Source organism: Phlebotomus papatasi, chromosome 1 (genome assembly GCF_024763615.1).
Source record: "Phlebotomus papatasi isolate M1 chromosome 1, Ppap_2.1, whole genome shotgun sequence".
NCBI lineage: Eukaryota > Metazoa > Arthropoda > Insecta > Diptera > Psychodidae > Phlebotomus > Phlebotomus papatasi.
The window spans coordinates 47567432-47588946 of record NC_077222.1 but is presented as its reverse complement, the minus strand read 5'-3'; the positions used below and the strand labels follow the sequence as shown (position 1 = coordinate 47588946).

The window sequence follows — 21515 nt, the reverse complement described above, 5'->3', positions numbered from 1 at the left end:
GCGAAAAATTTATTTTCGCTATTTTTCAGATTTATTTCTTTTTTTTTTGCAAATAAAACACATTTTTTAAATCTCAATTGTTACGACTTGTTTATTTTATCGACTTCTTGAATTCTTTTTATTTTCTTCTCCTTTTTCTTTTTACTAATTTTATTTATTTTCTTCGGTGTCTTTATTTTTTCTTTCTTTTTTTTTTTGAAATTCATTATTATTTTTAATAGGATATTTTTTTTCATTTTTCTTTTCATATTTTCTTAGAAAAATGCTATTTAAAAATTTTAATAAAAATCATAGTGGTTTTTAGCATTTTCTCAAAATAACAATCAATTATCCTCAAAACAATTCAAAAGATAATCAATTCACAATTCATCAGCTATTTCTTTATCAAGGTATTTCATCAAAATTAAATAGAACTTGAGGGGGATAAAAAAACAAAAGCAAAATAATTCGTATTAAGAAATTACGAGTGTAAATTAAATTAAAATTAACTGAAAATTCTGCAAGATAATTCCTTATTTTTTTAAGAAAATAAAAATGTACACAATACCATCAAAATTAGCTTATGTTGGTATTAAACAATCTTTTCCCTTTCCGAAAGGTTCAAGCAATTTTTAATTCTTTTTTGTTTGTTTTTTGTTTTTTTGGAAAAAGATAAAACATTCAACGACGCCAGGAACGATCTTCTGATTCAGCGTCCTCATCCTCTTCATCCTCAATTCTCAGCTCCACAGTTTCCATATCCGATGACTCAATGGCATCTGCATTCGCCCCAATTGAATCCACCTTCTGCGTATCCAGTTCTGTTGCCTTCTTCGGTGACCAGCTGATCTGCAATTGCACATTTTATTTTTTAAGTCTTTGCCTCCTCAAAGACAATCCATTGCAGTCAGTAAATCTTACCTGGAGTGGTTTTTCTTTGAAAACACGACCCCTAGTCATTGCTTGTTCAGCATGAAGACGAGTTGCGAAGGAGATAGTCAGGAGGGGAACGCTCACGTCCAATTCATTTTTCGTAATCTCACCAAAGTGCTAAGTTATGAAAAAAAAGACACCACAAAAAAGCTACATATTACGCATATTACAAAGTTATTTAATTATTTTTTTCTAAAGTCGATGTTCAATTTTCTAATAGAAAAATTTAATATTTTAATTAGAATTATTTGAAGCGCATTTTTTCAAATTAGCTGCTCAAAGTGTTCATTTAATTCAAGAAACTTCATAATTTTTCATGGAGTAGTTGATCGAAAAATTTCTCTATGACCCCTACACACTGGAGAAATTTATGTCCATATTTGGCATTATTGAAAATATTTTGACAGTTCTTTTTGATTCTTCCAACACAGCATAAACATTGTGTTCTATTTTTCTAATGTTTACAGAAACCGATTTTGGTGTGTAAAAGTCATAAGTGATCTTCTCTGACTTTAATGCACCTTGTTCAATGATTCTCCAACCGGCTCCAGGCAAATCTTGTAAGTCAAATTCTGAAAGCCAAATCCCAAAGTCAAAATTCCGAAAAGTCAAAATCCCAAACGCCAAAATCCCGAATGGACAAAATCCTGAAAGGGACGATATGCTATGCTTAGGATAATGAGTAGAATCATTTTACTAAACATAGAAAATTTTCTTCTGCCTCCAACAAGAATTCAGAGGGCCAATTTTTGAAAATCTCATTCGCACCCGCGAGCTCTTTAGTAGCCGAGAGAATTTGACTCGCACACCCCGCAGATTCTTGATTACCTGCAACGAGTACTTTGTGTTACAAAGGAGTCCTTACAGAAGGATTTGGATCTGCAGGATGTGCGAGTTGATTTCTCTCGGCCACTAAAGAGCTCGCCGGGTGCGAGTGAGAGTTTAAAAAAGTTTAAAATAAACTTAGCGTAAAAACTAAATTTTAAATTAAATAAATAATTAATTATTGTTCATTTTGAAGTACTGTTAACGAAACTTTTTAAGTATCTTCCTGTATTTTACAGTAGGATATTTTATTCTAAATAAATCGATAACATCTTTTATATTTTTTGTTTTTATAGTCCCTTTTCGATTTTTGAATCAAAACAAATTAAACTAGCAAATTATCGTCAATTTGCTTAAAAGAAATGCTACCTGAATTTGACATAAATTTCTCGCAATGAGTAGAAGCCTTAATGGCCTACATACTAGAAAAATTGGGTACATATTGAAGCAAATTGCTTACGCTTATGCCTGTCCAGCGAGCAGTTAGCTAAAAAAGGCAGCGTTTTCAGCAAAAAATATGCTGAAAATGCTGCCGATTTTAGCTAACTGTGCTTGCTGGGTTAGGATTTTGGCTTTCGAGATTTTGACCCATTCGGTGCTTTTACTTTCGGAATTTTGGTTCCCCGGATTTTTTTCGGGATTTTGACCGGGACCATTTTCAACAATTTTATTCCATTGAAAAAGCGAGGAAACAAGAAACAAGAGGAGTAGAATTTGAATTTGGTGTTTTAAGGATTTTAATTGATATTCACTTAAACGATGGTCTTTCGTCATGCTTGATATTAGGAAATCCTTCCTAGATGTTTTCAAATTTTACGGATATCGTGCATTCCGAGGAAAATACTGAATTTTCAGAAAGTGAAAAGAGAAGTTCTACAAAATATGCTTCAGATGCTATTTCGTTTTCGTTCGATTAAAAATATTTTTCACTAAATAATTGATTCACGTTTCGTAACAAATAGGAATCGGTCGAAGGAAAATTCGGCGAATACATCGAAAGATTAAGAACTTCGTATTAAAAAATATTAAATTTTTGATTTGCTCTTGAGAAAGTTTTTGTTATCAAATTGTTAAAATACACAATACAAAAAAAAAATATTTCGTAAAATTGTTCGTAAATGTTTGTGAATTCTTACTGGAGACTTACGAAATGCTCGTAAATCGTATGACCCATTAAAAAGTTCGTAAAAGTTTGTATCTTTTTCACAAACACTGTTAGTAACATGATCATTTGACATAAATTTTTTGTTCTTTTATAAACATTTCCTCGTTAATTTTTGTTTGTCTGATAAAATTTCATGAATAAATGACAAAATTTTACGAACATTTACGAACTAATAATGTCTGAAAAAGAACAAAAAATGTACGTCAAATGATTAGGGTAAATTGATACAAGTTGGACAATGGTACAAGTTGGGCAGGGCATTTTTCTTGATAAATTTAGTACTTCATTTTTATTTGTATATTTTTAATGCTTTAAACAAATTTTATTTATCAAGAAAAAAGCCATGTCCATCTTGTATCGGCGAATTGTCCAACTTGTAACACTATGTCCAACTTATATCACATTACCCTAGTAATTTAAAAAACAATGTTTATGAAAAATTACAAACATTTACGAATTTTTTAACGGTTTTTAGTATTTACGAGCATTTTGTAGGTCCTCAGTTGAAATTCACAAACATTTACGAACAATTTTACGAAGTATTTTTTTCTGTGTAATAATTTACCAGACTTATGATAATGCAATTCACTTTGTAAAATAAGTTGCAAACTAACAAGTGTAATCATGAGTCCTTAAAAAAATTTTTTTTCAACGATTTCTTGTGTTCAAGCGTATTTAGACGTCTACTGCATGGATCGCATTAACCCTTAATTAAAAGTGCGAGCATATGATTCTATTATATTAAGGAAAAGTCTTTAAAAGGTCGGATGACGAAAGCCTTGTACTATTTTAATTTTATTATGTTCCTTATTGAATTTGATCTCAATCCATGGTCCTTTTCACGACACATGAGGTACAGGATTAGCTCTTAAAATATTTTGCCGTGGGTTATGCACTAGACACTATTAAGCTGAGAGACGGCTTAACGTAATTGTTAGCCAAATAATGATTTGACTAAGTTTTCCACTAAGCCGTTTTGGGAAAATTCACTACAATTGCTTTTTGCCTAGAATATAAAGACTTTCCGGAACCGAGCTAAACCTCTAGTCTGAAGACCATTTAAACTTCAAGATCATATCAAGATCAACATTCAAAGTCCCTATACATATTTCGTTAAATGCTTTAAAAAAAATCCATTTTTTAAGCCATTTTGAACAAAAGATTTAATCATTCCACTATCGATTTTTAAATTTTTACATTTTGAAAATTGCACCCTAAACCGTCAATTCCCAATGGCTTCTGTAATAAGAGTATAATTGGGATAATTCGGAACCGGACCTAAATTTTGTGATGTGCCCAGTGTTTCAGAAGGGGCAAATAAAAAATACAACAGAAGTTCTCTTGCATACAGAACTTGTATTTCTTGCCTATCTGAAATTGGGAGGAAATATCAAAATTTCAATTTAGGTCCGAATCCAAATTAGCCCATTATACCCTTTTTTAACTAAATTAAATGAAAATAAACTTAGCGTAAAAACGAAATTTTAAATTATGGAAATTTTTTAAGCAACCTCTATGTTACAGGGTAAATGTCCTAATTCAAAACCATTTCCAGACGCTTTCAGTTTGACAGAAGATTCAACACATTAAGTTCATCTTTTTTTTCTGAAGAGAATTACATAAATTTGCTCCTTGACTCTTCTAGAGTGTTACTGTTTAGTGAAAATTCTTTAGATATAATTTGAAAACTTCTTAAATACAAGAAAAATACGCGAGTGTAAAATGCTTCTATTGGAAACAAATTAATCCAAATGGAGACAAGGGAAAGTTTCTAATTGGAGACAAACTGTGTAAGTGAAACCGCGACGAAAGGTTTCCAAAACCTTGTTGAGTTGCTCTTGAGTGCAGGATTTATTCTTATTCCTGGTCTTTTCCCCTTTCCCATCTGAAACAATAAGAAAATATCTCCAAAAAATCATATTTCCGGGGTTTTCCGGCAGAAAAACCCTTTTTGTTCACGAAATAAGGTAATTATTTCATTTGAAAACTTCACGTAACGTTAACAATAAACATTAGCACTTAATTAAACTAAAATTAGCCAGAAATATGAAATAAATGTTAAACAAAACAAATAAACAACAGTCACCTCATTGTGTTTTTCATTGAAAACATGGCCGATGGTGAAAAGGTACATTTTTAATTTTTCTGAGAAATTAACAAATTAAAATTTGTGAAGGTGAATAGGTTTTCGCTTTATTTGGAGCAAAATTAACTAAATAATGAAACTGTGGTATAGAAAATATATAAATATAATAATTTAGTACTGTATTTATCATGAAAAGAATGACGTTTCCATTTGGAGTAGCGAAAAATTTCCATTTGGAGCAGGTTTTGAATTAGCTTAATTTACCATAGTAATATAGGATTTTATTTTTTTATAGTTCTTTCTTGATTTTTGAATAAAAACAAATTAGCCTATTGCCTCTACACACGAGAAAAAATTATGTCTATATTGAAGAGTTTTTTCTACACAGACGTAGGGAATTTGCTTCAATATGGACATAATTTTGTCTAGTATGTAGACACCATATTGGTGTCCTAATGTCATTTTACATTTTGAAATAAATTACATTTGATCTACTGTCGATTTGCGTAAAAAATATGCTACTTGAATTTTATGTAAATTTCTCACAATGTGTGATTGATAATGACCTCTACACACTAGAAAAAAGGGACAGATAATCCTAACCGGCTTATGTAGGTGAGATTCTTAACGTGAGCTAACTCGGAGTGCATGCAAATTCGATTTGATGCTGAAGTAGGGAGACGCCATTCAGTTATCTTGAATCAAATTCGTGAAATTATACAAGTTTTGTATTTGAACCAAAATGTCAAGGATTTGGATGAACTGACAGAAAAGTGTTATATGGGTGAAATGTAGACCAGAATGTTCTCTATAATTTTGCTGTAGAACTTGATCTCATCGATTAATCAGAAGCCAAGATAAGCGAGGTTTTTTGTTTCTTAACTCGTTTTTTCATCCAGAGTGCCCCAAGTGTTCATTTGTTGAACTTCAACTAAATCAAAGAATTGTTGTATTTTGCGGGACTTTCCATTTAAACCCCTATTTTAAGTGTCTTGGTGGAGTAGAGGCAGTCAAATTGGCATCTGAGTGATTTCAAAGCGTTATTATGGGAAAAATCAATTTTTTCACACTTAACCGGCAAAATCTGAGTGATAGCGTAGTCTGAGCGGAAAATGATGTATGGACGAAATGTAGAGACAAATGTGCTCTACAATTATGTTAAAGTAATCATCACAATCGGTTCAGCGACAGTCGAGATAATTGAGGTTATGTGATATTGAAATTGGTTTTTCGACTGTGGTGCCCCTGGTGTTGGTCCCACGAAGTTCAAATATTCTAGAAAGTTGTAGCATTTGGTGAGATCTTTCGTTTAAGCCCTCATTCATCAAAATCGGTCACATAGAACCGGAGATATGATTTTTTGAATTTCGTGAACTTTGACCCCTCATATCTCCGGTTCTATTGAAACCACAGCGCACATACGCACCATTTTGGAAACGTCCTAGACTGGACTACAACATACTAAAATTTCATTAACTTGCACAATGCCGTTTTTGAGAAAAGTGACTTTGAATTTCGATGAATTTTGACGCTATCACAGCGCCACCTGTGGTGACTTTTTGAACTTCCATCTGAAAGTGCTCATCGAGACGAAACCAAAAAGGTAAAATTTAGGTCGCTATGTTAATTAGAACCGGAGATAGAGGCCGGTCAATATTCGAACTTTGACCCCTTATAGCTCGGGTCAGGGGTTATGGATCGACTTAAGGTTTTTTTTGTTTGATAGGTATAATCAACGGCTACAACATACTAAAATTTCAGCCCGATGCACAATGGAATTTTTGAGTTATTTAACTTTTAAGATTTAAAAATTTTCTTTTTAAAAAAAGCGCCCCTATCGGTGGTTTTATGAACTTGCGATGTTAGAAGGAGAAGTGGCATTTCTCGAGAGCTTTCCAAAAAGCCCTCACTTTTTAAATTCTGACAATTAGAACCGGAGTTATGGCCATTTTAGGAAATTTTTTTTGGACCCTTATAGCTCGGGTCAGGGGGGTCGGGGGACCTTAAGTTTGGTATTGATGGAAAGCTCTAAGGCCCAACTATAACATACTAAAATTTGAGTCCGCTGAATGCCATAGGGGCGGAGCTATTGAGAAAACAAAAAAGGGGGGTCTTCAAAATGGCGGAAGGAGGGGTGGGGGGTGGGGGGTCTATGCACCAAGTTGCAATTTTCACCCGATATATAACCTTTGCCGAAAACCGCAAGTCGATATCTTTTTTAGTTTAGGAGCTATTAAGCTCCAAAGAGCGGCCGGCCGGCCGGCCGGGAACGTAAATTAGCCACATATATATTCGTGATCAGGAAGTGCTGAAACACATTTTGGCCAAATTTGAGGTCGATCGGACGACATGAAATTTTGTTAGGATTATAGTAGGTGAGATTGTTAAGAATCTCACCTAATATGTCCATATTGAAGCAAATTGCTTACACTTGTGTAGAAGAAACTCTTCAATATGGACATAATTTTTTTTTAGTGTGTAGAGACTGCATTTTTAATCCGTTTCACGCTTTTCACTTTTAAAATTCCTAACAATTCAACTCGCTGGGCTGCTGAAAGCCAACTGAGGTAGGAGAGAGAAGAAAATGCCCAGCGGGCCGAAGCAGAGATACTAGCGCCTCTATCGAAAAGTTCGAAGATTACACTTGTAAACAATGACCCAACCGATACCACTATATAGGATATATAGCAAAGCTTTAAGTTAACTCGAGAAAATCTTTATAAAATGATTTTAAAGCTGAAATATTGAGAAGTTAGGAGAAACACAATAATATTTTATCGTAACTTCCATCGTTTATAAAGCCGTAACTTCCAATGTATGGAGATTTCTGGAAGTTCCGACAATTTTCTAAAATGCATAATATCAATTTGAATTATTTTAGTGATAATAAGTGCCTTGATTGGACTAAGTTAGTCAATTAAACTGTTATCCCTGTCATTAAAAGCTTTTATTTCGTAACTTTTATTGAATAAATTTTGTGCGCCACGTCGTTTGTTTTGTTTTGAATTAATGACAGATGGGTAGGGATTTTTTATCACTTTTTTTCTCGCAAATATTGAATTAAAATGATTTAATGTTGCATTATTCACATTGTCTTTGGATATTTGGATGAGTTTGTGAACGTTTTATTGAGAAATATTACTTTTTTGCTGCAAATTACAATCCACGCAAGCGAGCTAAAAAAGTTACGGCAAATGCTGATTATTGCAAATTTTGTATGGAAATTTGTCGTAACTTCCCCAAAAATGGAAGTTACGACAAATTCTGATAAATTTTTCTTAATTAAAGCCACTTTATTAATTATTAGGCTTATAAAATTTTCCTTTTCTCGAGTGCGTTTAATAAACAAAATTAAGCTGATTTCAAATATGTATAATATCACAAAATCGCAAAAATGAAGTTACGACAAATGCTGATTTAACTGACGACATGTCAAAATGATAATTCTTTTTTTTTTGAAAATTTCTCAAAATTAGTGTTACCTTAAAATGTCCAAGAATGGCATCGTTGTCTTCAGCTTGGAATCCTGTGATGTAGAGCGTGGTTGGACGACGATCAACACTCGTAGATCCGGGCGGAGCAGGTCGTACACGAGGTGCCCTAGCTGGAAAATGTGCCCTCGCCGGTGCCACACGATACGTCCTCTGCATCTCAAGCAATTTCTTCTGAATGGCCGTGGTGTCTTGACCCTCCTGTTGCTGGGCAATAAGCTCTAATTCGACATCAAGCAACTCCTTCTGCTGCTGCTCCTTGGACTTTCGTCCTGGTGGAACATTTTGTGTTTGACTGGCAATTTTAGCTTGTTCCGCTGCTATCTCCTCACGCAACTTCTCAATGGTATCCTGCAAATCCTTCACGGATGCCATCATACGCGGACGCTGTGGATCTGAACTATCCACACGATCCATCAACTCAAGGGCCGAACGCATCTGCTTCAGTGACTCTTGCAGCAGCTCGTGCTTTCTCTTGTGCAAACCATGTGCCAGTTGAACGGCCGCCTTCACTTTCTCCTCCTGCTTCTTTCTCATCAATTCGGCTGTATTGCGCGTAAGACGATTTGTCTTTAGGCGCAATTGAGCCGCTGTCACAGCAGCATTTGCTGCACTTGTTGGCACACCTGCCGTCTGGGGTGTCACTGTTGTAGTGACACTGACCCCGGATGATGTAGATGCCACTGGTGGTCCACCACCAGGTATTTGCGAATGAGCATTTTGACTAGGATCGGCTGCGGGTACGGGATTTGCGGGCAGATTGTTAACTTGATACTGATTGGGTGGGAATGGCTTACGCTGATTCTGCTGCATATTGTGCTGCTCATCCTTCCCATGTTGATCCTGATTGCCACTATTGTTGCCCGCAACATGCCAAAACACCTTAATGAAGCGATTATTGAGAACAGCCTCGGTACTCCGGTATGCCACATTGGCCTCAAAGTGCTCTGAGAAGGTGACAATAGCAGCTTCGGGATCACCATCATAGGATATCTGAATGTTGACAATTTTGCCGAATTTTGAGAAATGATTGTTCAAGTGGGCAATGGAATTGAGACCTCTTGGCACTTTGCGAATTTCCAAGGAACAATTGGTCTTTGGTCCAGGACCACCACCACCACCACCGCCACCAGCCATTCCACCACCTCCCATTCTCGGCCCAAGACGACTCCCAATTGGTTTCCTCTTGGCCGGACCCTCAGCAATGGCCACTGTATCTTCAGGCTCAAAACGACGCTTCACCTGAGCCGATATATCCCCTCCTGGTCCATTGGCATCAACAACAGGTACGGATATCAGTTCACGTTGCAGTGGTGTTGTCACAGATGGATTCAGGGGGAATGCAAAGCCAGCACCAGGTCTAAAATTGGCACCCGGAACCCGTGGATATGTTCCAGTACCGGCTAAACCACCACGATGTGGTCCACCCGAACGGGGTCCTCCACCCATAAAACTACCACCACGTGTCCACATATCCGGAGCATCAGGATTGTATTCACTACTCACTCCACGCATATGCGGTCCAGATGATTGAGCAATTATCAGGGGATTATTGATATCCTCCAGAACAACGGGGTCCACCCCATGATCCCAGGGACATGTTTCACCACGCATACAGTATCCCTTCTCATCAAAATCCCTACATCTCTGTCGTTTACTCGATGGTCCTCCTCCACCTACGCCGCCGCCGCCACCACCACGTATCTCAGCTCCATCGCCCGTGGCATTCGGTGACATCGATCGGGATATCTTTCTGGGTGAAGCTGATCGACTGCGTGACTGTGAGTGACTTCGATTGCGAATTCTACCGCCCCCATATGGTTTTGGTGATCTCTCACGACGATCATATCTACGTGACAACGGTGACTTTCTATACTGACGCCCAATCTTTTCTCGCTCCGCCAGACGCCTATCACGCGATCGGGATTTTCTGTTGCGCTCGAAGGAACGTGAACGTGATCGTGAACGAGATCGCATTGATGCACGTCGACGACGGGTATCTTTGTTGGATGGTGGCACAACAACATCCTTCTGCGGCACCAGGTCCACTGATGGCACAAACTTGGGCGGCGGCGGTTCCTGACCACCTCCAGTGCCCGATGGTGTTGACATATTACCATCAGATACAGATGATATTTGTACTGGAGATATATCACTTTCGCTCAATTTGTCTCCTGCAGTCTCTTTGGCCTTATTCTAATGGATAAAAAATGGACAAGTCAAAATAAAATAAACTTTAATTGGCCTTGTGCTAATCAATTAATTTTAGAAAATACAATTTTCTTAAAAAAAAAAAAAGATTTAGGGTAAGTGTGCCAAATTTCGGACACTTTGAGTGTAACTTCGGACAAGTAAATAAATTAATTAAAATTATGTATGTAATCTTCGAATAGTTAATGAATTCATTTTGTTTTTAACTCTTTCGTCTCCTTTGGGACACTGGGTACCCATGGAAACAAGAATTTTTTAGACTATCTAGAATCGATAAAAATCCGATTCTTCTGGATAATTACAAACTATAAGGATGTTCAAATCTAGGATATTTTTTTGTAGGATCCCAATTAACTCCTGAGCTTAGATATTCTTGGTCAAAAATCGTGAATTTTCGATTTTCTGCTTCCTTGCAGATATTGTGACTTTTTTGATATTTCCAAACCAGAATAAGGAAAAACCTGTCGGGGCCAATAAGTATGATAACTAACAATTACAGATTGCATAAATTCGAAAATCAATTCTTTCTTAAATTTTCAAAAAACTTGTTCAAACTTTATGGGTACTGTCATCCCCAAAAATCTAGAAGTCAAATGTAAGGTTATTCCGCCAATGCCCGACATTTGCTTTTTGACACCAACTTTGTAAGAAAATTCCAAGCGGGAGCGACATTTTTGCCAATATGGCCGATAATTTTGACATTTGACAGTGCGGGAGATGGCTTTCGGGGAAGTTTTTCCTATTCTTCCTGTTTTTGGTGAATTCTGATTGTCCAGCAAGTGTCTTTTATGCTTTTGAGAAAGCTTAATGTGTCTACAATAACATCGTGTTGAAAGAAATGTGTTTTAAAGTGTTATGTGTAAAATATTATGAGGAATATGTTTACAAGCAGGAGCTGGGTGTCTTTTTTAGCACTTCCTGGACATCCCACAAGATACTGGTCAATAATTCACCTTATTTTCGTTATCAACATCGTACAGGAGTCCTTTGACACGCACAAATAGTTTACAAAATCGATAATAGGGTAAGTGTACCAAATTCCGGCCAGCTTGCAATTTCGGCCACCTTTTTTGTTCCTCGAATTTCCATGAATTTTTAGTTTTTACATACTGTAGAGATTATACAATGAAAAAGAATAACAAAAAATGTAGCTTCGGCAAACGAGATGACGTGAAAAAGATATTAGAAGAATTCCCGAAGGGCAAGGAACTATGAGAGTGAAGGTGGCCGAACTAGGGCACCAAAGCTATGTCTACATTTTTATTCATTTTAAAATGTATTAAGAATGATTTTAGAGTAAATAAAGACGGTAAACTGTCTACAAGGTTCTAAGCAACACTCTTTCAGAAGAAAGAATTAAAAAAAAATCAATTTCTATTAAAGATATTACATTTGAAACTTGAGACTTTGGCGCTTGCATGCAACTATGCCGAAATTTGGCACACTTACCCTATTGGCTTTGGAAAAATGGAAGTTTGTATCCTTTTCGTTCTTTTGGGGACGAGAGTACCCATGAGTTTTCCAATTTCCCAGGGGAGGAAAAAATTCTTTCTCTGTAAAAGTGTCATATATGACCACTAAGAGTTACAATAAAGTGAGTTTTACTGAAATTCGTTCGCTGGATATGTTGTGGTTCGGAAAGAGTTAAGATGTATTAACACAACCGTTAAATTTTAGGTATAATTTGAATTTAAATTGTGTTGTACACACAGTCCCGGCATTAAGTACTTCGGCAATATGCACCTGACGGAATTATGCACATACAATTATGTAAATTTGCCTACCAATGGGAGTCAATTTATGAAATCATTTTTGAAATACGCCTGAATGTATATTATGTTGCGACGCGGGAAATTTGAAAACATTTTGCTATTTTTTCAGAATAAAACTTTAATTTCTTTTATTAAGGTATTTTTTTTTAATATTCTAACCATTTATTGAAGAACTCTGGCCAAAAAGTACTGTTTGTTAATGCATTTCTATTAACCCTCTAACGGGTAAGACCGTCTCCAGGCGGTCTTCACAAAAATCACATTTACAGCGACAATAAAGGTTTTATTTATTTAAAAGTGCTATAGTGTCCTCGGTAATAGTCTTATAACCATTTCTCTTAAAAGTTTGAACTCATTTTGACTCTTCGTTTTGTTGCTATTCCCAGTTTTGTGTGACAGGTCAGAGAAAAAGCAACAAAAAATATTTGTGCAAAAAAAACTCATTTCCAATTTCCATAAAAATACCGGTTTAAAGTTATCTGACTAAAATAAATTTATTTTTTACTGAAAGATATGTCATTCTACTTTGTGTATTTTATTTAAAAAAATTGAAAAAACTAAAAATGTGAATTTTAGAAGCAGAGTTTCAAAAATTTTTTATATTTTCTCACCTAGCGCCTAAACTAAAAAAGATAATGAAAAATGGATGGTTTTTTTTCGACTTTATTGGATCATAATTATCCTAGAAAAAAATTGTTTTAGAACTTTTTTTCGCATATTAAAGGAAACACCGTTAGGGGGTTAAGTAATCAAAATTGGTACAGTAGACTCTCTCAAATTCGGGCATATAGGACCGAAATGTCAGTCGAATTAGACAGAAATTCGGGCGACATGTGCATATAGATATTGAGTTTACACACTGATATATATCGTAAATTGCATGAAAATCCCTCAATAATGCAAAATCACATCAAAACTAAGACAAACCATGCTAAATTTGAGCATATTTGATTCATTTGATAATCATAATCAAACTTGAAAAATGACAACAAACTTTTTTCAAATGTAACCGCTGCCCGAATTAAAAAGTAGCCCGATCTTAAAAGAGCCGAATTTGCGAGAGTCTACTGTATATCATTGAATTTTTGACGAATTTTTGAAAAATAACGTTTCCAAAAAAAAAAAGGTTTCGAGACGCTTACGATCATATCAACTCATTTCTCAAAAGTTTTAGTATCCCTTGTCTCTAAATCCGTCAAGATCGTTAACCTTTTAAGGACTATAGGGATACCGGTGCCCCCCAAAAAAAAAAGTTTTTCCTACGGCCTTCTAAAGTTACGTTTTGCTCTTAAGAAGTCAGAAAAAATATTTTTTCTGACCTCAAATTTTTGACTTTCGTCTTTAAAAGGTTAAAATCGGAGAAGAAATGGATCGAACAACAAAATTTCCTCAAAAAACAATTTATAATTTTTTTTCCAATAAGTTCCACATTCAATATTTCTAATATTTCGTCAATTTATCCCTTTACTAGGCCAAAGATTTTCAACTGCTCTCATTTGGGCGGAATTAGATAGTTGAGGAACGAGGTGAACTACAACCGAATCAGAAGGGCTAGTAACCATAGGAACGATAAATTCAGATTCCTCGAGACAACATTCCAGTTGCCAACTACAACTGGCGTTAAACGCCTTAGGTCCTAAATACACTCTCAGTAAAGATTTATTCCAAGCTGTTCTACACTGAGGGGTTAGGACTATCAATATTATAAGTCCTTTGTATAAATTTCATTCACCTAATCCATTACACACGGCTCTTCGTTATCCGGCACTTCATTATCCGGGTGACAGCTGCCAAACGCTGGTGGTTGATGTATTCAAAACGATTTTTTACGAAACATGCAGTTTGTCCAGAGTGAATTAATGTGTTATTTTCAGTTTATCAAAGTTTTTGACACACAATCGTGCTACAAAATGAAACATAAACACACCACAAAGAAAATTCTGTTGTTTTTCGACAGAAAACAAATTCCCACAGCAGAAAATATAAAAAACGTTGACCAGATTCAAAAAATCAAAATGTAATTTTGTCCCCACGTCAGCCGGATAACGAAGAGTCGAGTGTACTGCCAAAATTTACAAGTGGAATATTCTCGAGGATCAACTTGAGTCTAAATCTATGGAGCCTCCCTTATGCCCCAAACACACTTACGACTTAAGCCAAGAGACGGTTTAATTTAATTCAAAATAATGATTAGATTACATTTCCATCAGTTTCTGATTCTTCCGTCTCTCTGCTTACTTCGAGAAACGGTTTGAGAAAGTGACAGGAATTTAGTCAAATCATTAGCCGTACTCACTATGGCGTTGTTATCTCGTAATCTCCGTAATCTGTTATCTTGTTATAATTTTTCCTTTATAAAATACATTACGAGAACATAACGAGATAACGAGATAACGATATTACAAGATAACAGCGCCATAGTAGCCGTACTCACTATGGCGCTGTTATCTTGTAATATCGTTATCTCGTTATCTCGTTATGTTCTCGTAATGTATTTTATAAATGAAAAATTATAACAAGATAACAGATTACGGAGATTACGAGATAACAACGCCATAGTGAGTACGGCTAGTGAGTACGGCTATTATTTTGATTGTAATAACGTTAAGCTGTCTCTGAGCTTAAGTCGTAAGTGTGTCTAATGCCCTCGACACACTTACGACTTAATGCGAGAGACAAATTAGCGAAAAATGATTGAAATGAAGTTTAACCATTATGTGGAATATAATTACGCTAAGCCGACTCTCGGCTAATCCTCTGGTCTGTGCAGGCCCTAAGGGCTCAAATAGACTCAGGTTGATCTTCGAGAATATTTAGCCTCTAAAATTTGCTGAGTTAAGAATTAGGCAAAAGAAATTTATGCAAAGAACCCCTAATCGGTGATTCTAATCCCTCAGTATATGGCTAGTTAGGATAAAGTTTTACTAAAAATTTTACACGCTAAATATTCTTGAAGATCGGCCTGAGTCTATTTGAGACCTAATTCTATGCGGATCTTTAACCTTAGCATTAGAGGCTTTATAAACGGACGCCAGGGGAATAAATCATCCGGCAACTGTTCAAGTACAGCTCCCTGAGCTACGCAAAAGAGCAAGGAGACTTCCTGAGCAATTCAGGAAGGATTCTTCCTCAAGGCTGAGCTCTTCTACAGTCGGAGTTTGGACAATGATAGAAATTGAATTCCCCAGTCTGTTTTATCATGGAAAGTATCATTTTTTGAATTTTTTTACTTGTTACTTTTTTTTTTGCAAAACTCGAGAATTGTTAAATGAAATTGATTAAGAGCTCATTAAAAGAAGAAACTGATCTTAAATTTGGGTAAACAGAATCAAATATTCCTTATAGATTTAAAGATAATCCGAGAGACTAAATGAAATCATAATAAAAAAAACACCGAACTATGCTGCTTCACAGGTTATGCCCTAGACACGCTTACGACTTAAGCCGAGAGACGACTTAGTGGAAAATGATGGAAATGCACTTTAACCCTTTAACGACGAGACAGTTTTCGCGGACCGAAAATCAGCAATAAAAATGAGACGGATAAACAAAATCGGTAAAAGATCTTATATCTAACCTTAGAAAATCCAACAGAGACTTTTCGGTGTATTTTGTGCTTCTATGAACTATAGGGACAAAAATAGCCCAAAAATTTAAGTAATTTTTCTGACAATACCAATGCATAATAATTTTCACTCTAATGAAAAGTATTATGTTTGAGTATTGTAGTTTCTTTTTCCAAAACGGTCATGCTTAAAAAAAAATTGGAAGTATAAAAATAATTAAAATTAATTTTCATTATGAGAATTTAAAAATTCGCCATTTTTGAGCTTAAAAATTTACTATATAGCAAATAGCTGGAGACTTGCAAAAAATATCCTAGATTCGTTCAACCTTCTACTTTGCAAAAACGTACAAACATAAGGAAAAAAATAATTTTAGGTAGTCAGGAAAAATTATTTTCTTTATGGGAAACCGGTGCTCCAATTGTCCTTAACTCTTTCGCGTCCATAGGGTAATGTCATGACTCGGGGAAAAAAGTTTTTTTTGATATTTACATTAATTGAAATCTATCTGTTCGTGCACGACATCATAATAGAAGGATGTAAGATTCTTGGCTCATTTTCTCAAGACTCCAGTTAGATTTCAATTAATGTAAATAGCCAAAAAGAAACTTTTTTCCCCGGGTCATATATGACCCTATGGACGCGAAAGAGTTAAAGGGTTAACAATTATTTTGAATATAATTACGCTAAGCCGTCTCTCGGCTAATCCTCACGTCTGTCAAGGCCCTTAACTTCAAATATCTAAAAGGTAATTCCTTTTAGCTTTTAGTTTATCAATCCACTCATTTTAGATTTTAGATTTTTTTTTAGAAAATAGCGTTGAGATCAGCATGTAGGCCGTCTGCATTTGTTTTTATATGTATTAGTTACAAACGGCGTTGCGTCGCGTTTACAACAAATGCAGTTACAAGGAAATCTACTTATATTTACCAAATAAAACATCTTTTATTTAAAAAAAAAAATAAGAAATGCTATTAGTAAATTTTTAAAATTGGATGTTACAATTCTGAGATAAAAAAAAAAAAAAACCGTGACCTATATTAGCAAATATTGCACACAGTCAATATTTTAAGTGAATATATTTTTAAAAATAAAATTTTTAAAATGGGTTTTTAGGGCTCGTGTTCTCTGATAAAAATCTTCAATATAAAGTGTGAAAATGTTTTAAATGCGTGAACTTTACGTTTTATATAATGTGTTTTATTTTTATTATCGGTTTTAAGTTTAAATATTTGTGTAGCATTTGAAGGATATCATTTAAGCAAATTTATTATTGCCTTTTATTTTTAATTTAGGCTTTTGAAAGTTTAAGAAAACTGATTTTCCGTAGAGAAATAAAAATCGTGATATCAGAGTAACCAAGAGTAATTTCATGGTTTGTTGGTCGTCTGGCAAATTCTGCTAGTAATATCTTATCACAAGAATTACGTCACAGGAGGAAGCGTAACCGGTAATTGAGCGGGAAATGAAAAGTTGGACTTACATCAAGTGGTGGGGTGCATTCTCGGGGTCCTTTGACTGGTTTGATGGGATCTAATGATGGTGGCGCGGGAGCAATGGCTTGGGAAGCTGGTACTGCTGGAGTAGGATTAACTCCTGGGGATTGTGCCTTGATGTACTCTTCGGATTTAATCACGGCAATTAGTTTGTCTAAGAATGGTTTTGTTTCTGAAAATAGAATACAACCATTAGGGGGTGATATGTTCCTGGCAATCCGGGAGGGATATCTCTGCATGAGGCTGCCAAGGTCACTGGAGGTGGAAAACTTACCAGCTCCGAGGAATACATCCAACTGCTCCAGCATGCACTGAGTCAGCTCCCGGATGGGTTTGTCCTTCTTCAGCAGTGCCAACACATAGCGGGCTAGGGCGGACGGATCAGCATCACATCTGCAATGATTGGATGTCGTCATTGAACAAAACGCCTCAACACCGTGAATGCGAGGAAGCAAAAGGGGCAACTTGGGAGAGAGAGAGGGCACAGAGCGACTCCCCAAGTGAAAAGTCTATTTTTAGCTATTCTCAATATCCCATCCGGATAGATGTTGTCTTTTACCACCGTGAGCTTCCCCGAAGGTGCCGAAAATACCCAATTACCTCCCATTTTGGTAGCTTTTTCACAGCAAAAACATGATTTTTTTAGCCCACTTTTCAGCCCCTTTCGCTGCCATTGCGATATTGCACTAATTATGGAAATAATCTTCCTCAACAAATACTTACAATGGCTGCAGAACATCAGTTAGCCAGACTTTTAGCGCTTCAGGATTGTTCACGTGCATCTCAATGCTTTCACAATCTTCTGCACTTTCTAGAAATTCTCAGGGAACACTTTTACTCAGCCTTCTTCTTCTTCTTCTTCTTCTTTTTAATTTTTTAGGCCGGACGTTCTGTCAACATCCACACAGCCTGAAGTTTGCGTCTTTCACTTTTCACTTCACTTCTGGTTTAAATTTGTGTTTTATATTTTTTTTTTTTTTAACGGTCATTTTATTTATAACTTTTTTTTTTTATCTATTTTTATTTATTTATTTATTTATTTATTTTTTTTTTTTTTTTTTTATAGTATACTATTTTAAATATCTTTCTTCACTGTTTTTAAGAATTTTGTTATTTCACTGATATTTTTAACTGAAGTATTTTTGCAAATTGTTTTATAGTTTTGTATTTTAGAAAACTCGTACTTAATTCTTTCTGTATGATGCTCCCTGCACTTAATTATTATATGTTCCGCATCTTCTGGTTCATTACATTTCTCGCAATTTTCATTTTCAATACGTTTCATTAATTTCAAGAACTTTTTACTATATGTATGGTTACTCCTAATGCGGTTAAATACTTTAATTTTTCCTGCACTTAACTTTTGTCCCTTGAACCATGGCTTTTTATTTGGAACTTCCCCAACAATTTCCCTGTAAAACTTTCCTTTTTCATTAGTTATTTCCTTGAATTTTTGGCACCACTTTTTATAAATTCTTTTCTCAGTTATCTTGATATTCTCTTCTTTTGGAATTGTTACTTTAATCTTTTCAGCATCTGTCGTTGTCCCGCGTCTGGCAGCTGCATCCGCTTTTTCATTTCCTATGATACCTGTGTGACCAGGTATCCATTGAATTGTGATTTGTTTGTCCGGATGGTTATCTACTAATTTGTGAATCAGAGTATCATAGTATTTTGTATTATTTTTATTCTGAAGTGATAATGCCGCACTTTGAGAATCAGTAAATATCACTATTTTTTCTTTTCCCATGGATATTGCAAATTTAATAGCCAGGAAGATGGCTATCGTCTCCACCGTACAAATGGAGATTTCCTCCTCAATTTTCTTGCTGATTTCTTCTCCTGTATCTTGCATTATGATGCCTATACCTCTGTTTTCCCCATCATCAGATCCATCTGTATATATAACAAAGTGATCCGCAAATTTTTTAATTGTTTCTAGGCTTATGGTTTTGAGAATCACATTTGAAGTTTGTACTTTTTTCATCTTTTCCAATCCTTTGATATTGTCATATATGTGCAGGTTCTTAGGTGGGTTAGTGGGGTATTTGACCACTGCTGTTTCCAGGATATTTTTGTTGTGCTCAGCAATCTGCTTAAAATTTGGAATTTTTAATAGGCTATCCTTTTCTTCCCTGCTATTCCCTGCTAGTTTCCCAATAAGGAATTTGGCAACTGTTCTTTCTAAATCATATTCCACTGGATACTCTGCGGCTTCTGCTAACATTGTAGTAATAGGGGTTGACTTAGTATATCCCAATATTATTCTTAAGGCTTCGTTTTTGATTGTCTGCAGTATATGGTATTGGTTTGAACTATTGTTATTATAGAAGGCTATTGCACCGTACACTATTCTTTGTTTTATAATTGACTTGTAAATGTTTAGTAAAATGTAGGGATCAACTCCAGCTCTTTTACTACTAAAATATTTCAGTATGTTTAAATATTGTGGGATGTTTTCTTTCACAGTTTTTATATGTATTTTAAAGTTTAATCTATTATCAATTGTTAAGCCTAAAATTTTAGCGCTTTTTACTTCTTTAATTTTATTGTTATCTAATTTTAGTATGTTTAAATTATTTCTTACGTTTTTGTTAAAAATTATATGTTTACACTTTTCGTTATTTAGCTTTAAGTTTAGGGTATGTAATATATTTTTTAGTTGGTTTAAATAGTTATTTGCTTTTTCATACGCTTTTTCCAATGTATTTCCGCTAACCACTAGAGTGACATCATCCGCATACTGCAATACTCTGCATTCTTCATTGTTGAGATCATGTATTTCTGTTGTGTAGATGTTGAACAACGTTGGGCTAAGCTTGCATCCCTGTGGAACTCCTTCACTGGTCATTATGCTAATTTGTTCTTTTTCCGTTGACATTATCAATTCCCTATTGATTAGTAATTGATGTATCCAATTTGAGATTTCTTGACTTATTTCGTGTTGTTCCATAATTTCTATCAGCGTCTCTATCTTTACATGATCAAAGGCTTTCGATATGTCTGTGATTATAGCAATCGTCACCCTTCCTTCTGCTTTGTCTTCCTGAACCTTTGATAATAGACTTGCTATATAATCCATGGTACCTTTTCCCTTTCGGAAACCGTAACAATTTTCTGATAAAACCTCTTTTAGTTCTAATTCTTCTTCCAGATTTTTTTTTACAAATGTGTTTACTAATTTTCCCATGACGTCTAGCAAAGCGATAGGTCTGTAACTGCTGATTTCCATTTTGTCTTTTCCAGGTTTTATTACGGGAATTATTTGTATTTTTTTCCATGATTCAGGGACCTCTTGATTTTTCCAAAGTTTATTAATGTGTTGTGTTATTAAAGGATAATGGTTTTCTGGTATCATTTTTAAAATTTTATTCGATATTTTATTTACTCCGGGAGCTGTATTTTTATTATTTTTGATGACTTCCGTGACTTCATTTTCTGAGCATAGTTTACTAACATTATCTATTTTTTTTATGTTTATTTCTTTAAATTCTTCACTTTTGAAATTTTTTGAAAGAAATTCTTCCGCGTTTTCTTTTTTTTCGAATAACTTAGATTTCTGTTTATGTTTTGAAAAATTTAATTTGTTTATATTATTCCAGATATCCTTTGAACTCATATCACTATTTATAGATTTTAAGAATTCTATTTTAGATTGCTTCTTCGCTTTTTTTATTTCTATTTTTAACCTACTTTCTGCTTTCCGCCTCTCTATTTCCGATTCTAATGTCTTAAGTTTATGTTTAAGTTTTTGCTTTTCATTTTTTATTAACCAAAGTCTTTTAATCTTATCGTTCCACCAGTGTTTAGGTACGTATTTATTGTTTTTAGGGATTATAATTGAATTGTTTTTAATGCATTTTTCTAAGTTTTCCTCGTAATGTTCATAGTCATATATTTCGCGAATGTTAAGCTCTTCAATATCTTTTTTTAAATTTTTTTTATTGATTATTATGTTATTTGTTGGTGGTCTTTTCTCATTGTTATCAAT

General features: G+C 34.8%; 1 protein-coding gene across 1 annotated transcript; it reads right to left on the bottom strand.

Annotated features, from left to right (window-relative positions):
• Window positions 1-62: 62 nt before the first annotated feature.
• On the bottom strand, window positions 63-18369 carry LOC129799483 (zinc finger protein swm). Its single transcript, XM_055843391.1, has 6 exons — window positions 18248-18369; window positions 17799-17917; window positions 17512-17696; window positions 8471-10675; window positions 901-1029; window positions 63-828 (listed from the first exon to the last, which is right to left on the bottom strand). Exons 1-6 carry the CDS (start codon window positions 18304-18306, stop codon window positions 661-663), a joined length of 2865 nt encoding a protein of 954 aa, XP_055699366.1. The 5' UTR covers window positions 18307-18369; the 3' UTR covers window positions 63-660.
• Between the last annotated feature and the right edge of the window lie 3146 nt (window positions 18370-21515).

Coding starts and splice junctions, on each gene's coding strand:
- LOC129799483 (XM_055843391.1), bottom strand. CDS start 18,306: ATGCACGTGAACAATCCTGAAGCGCTAAAAGTCTGGCTAACTGATGTT. Junction 17,697..17,798: donor GGATGTATTCCTCGGAGCTG/GTAAGTTTTCCA, acceptor TTCTATTTTCAG/AAACAAAACCATTCTTAGAC. Junction 829..900: donor TCAAAGAAAAACCACTCCAG/GTAAGATTTACT, acceptor GTGCAATTGCAG/ATCAGCTGGTCACCGAAGAA.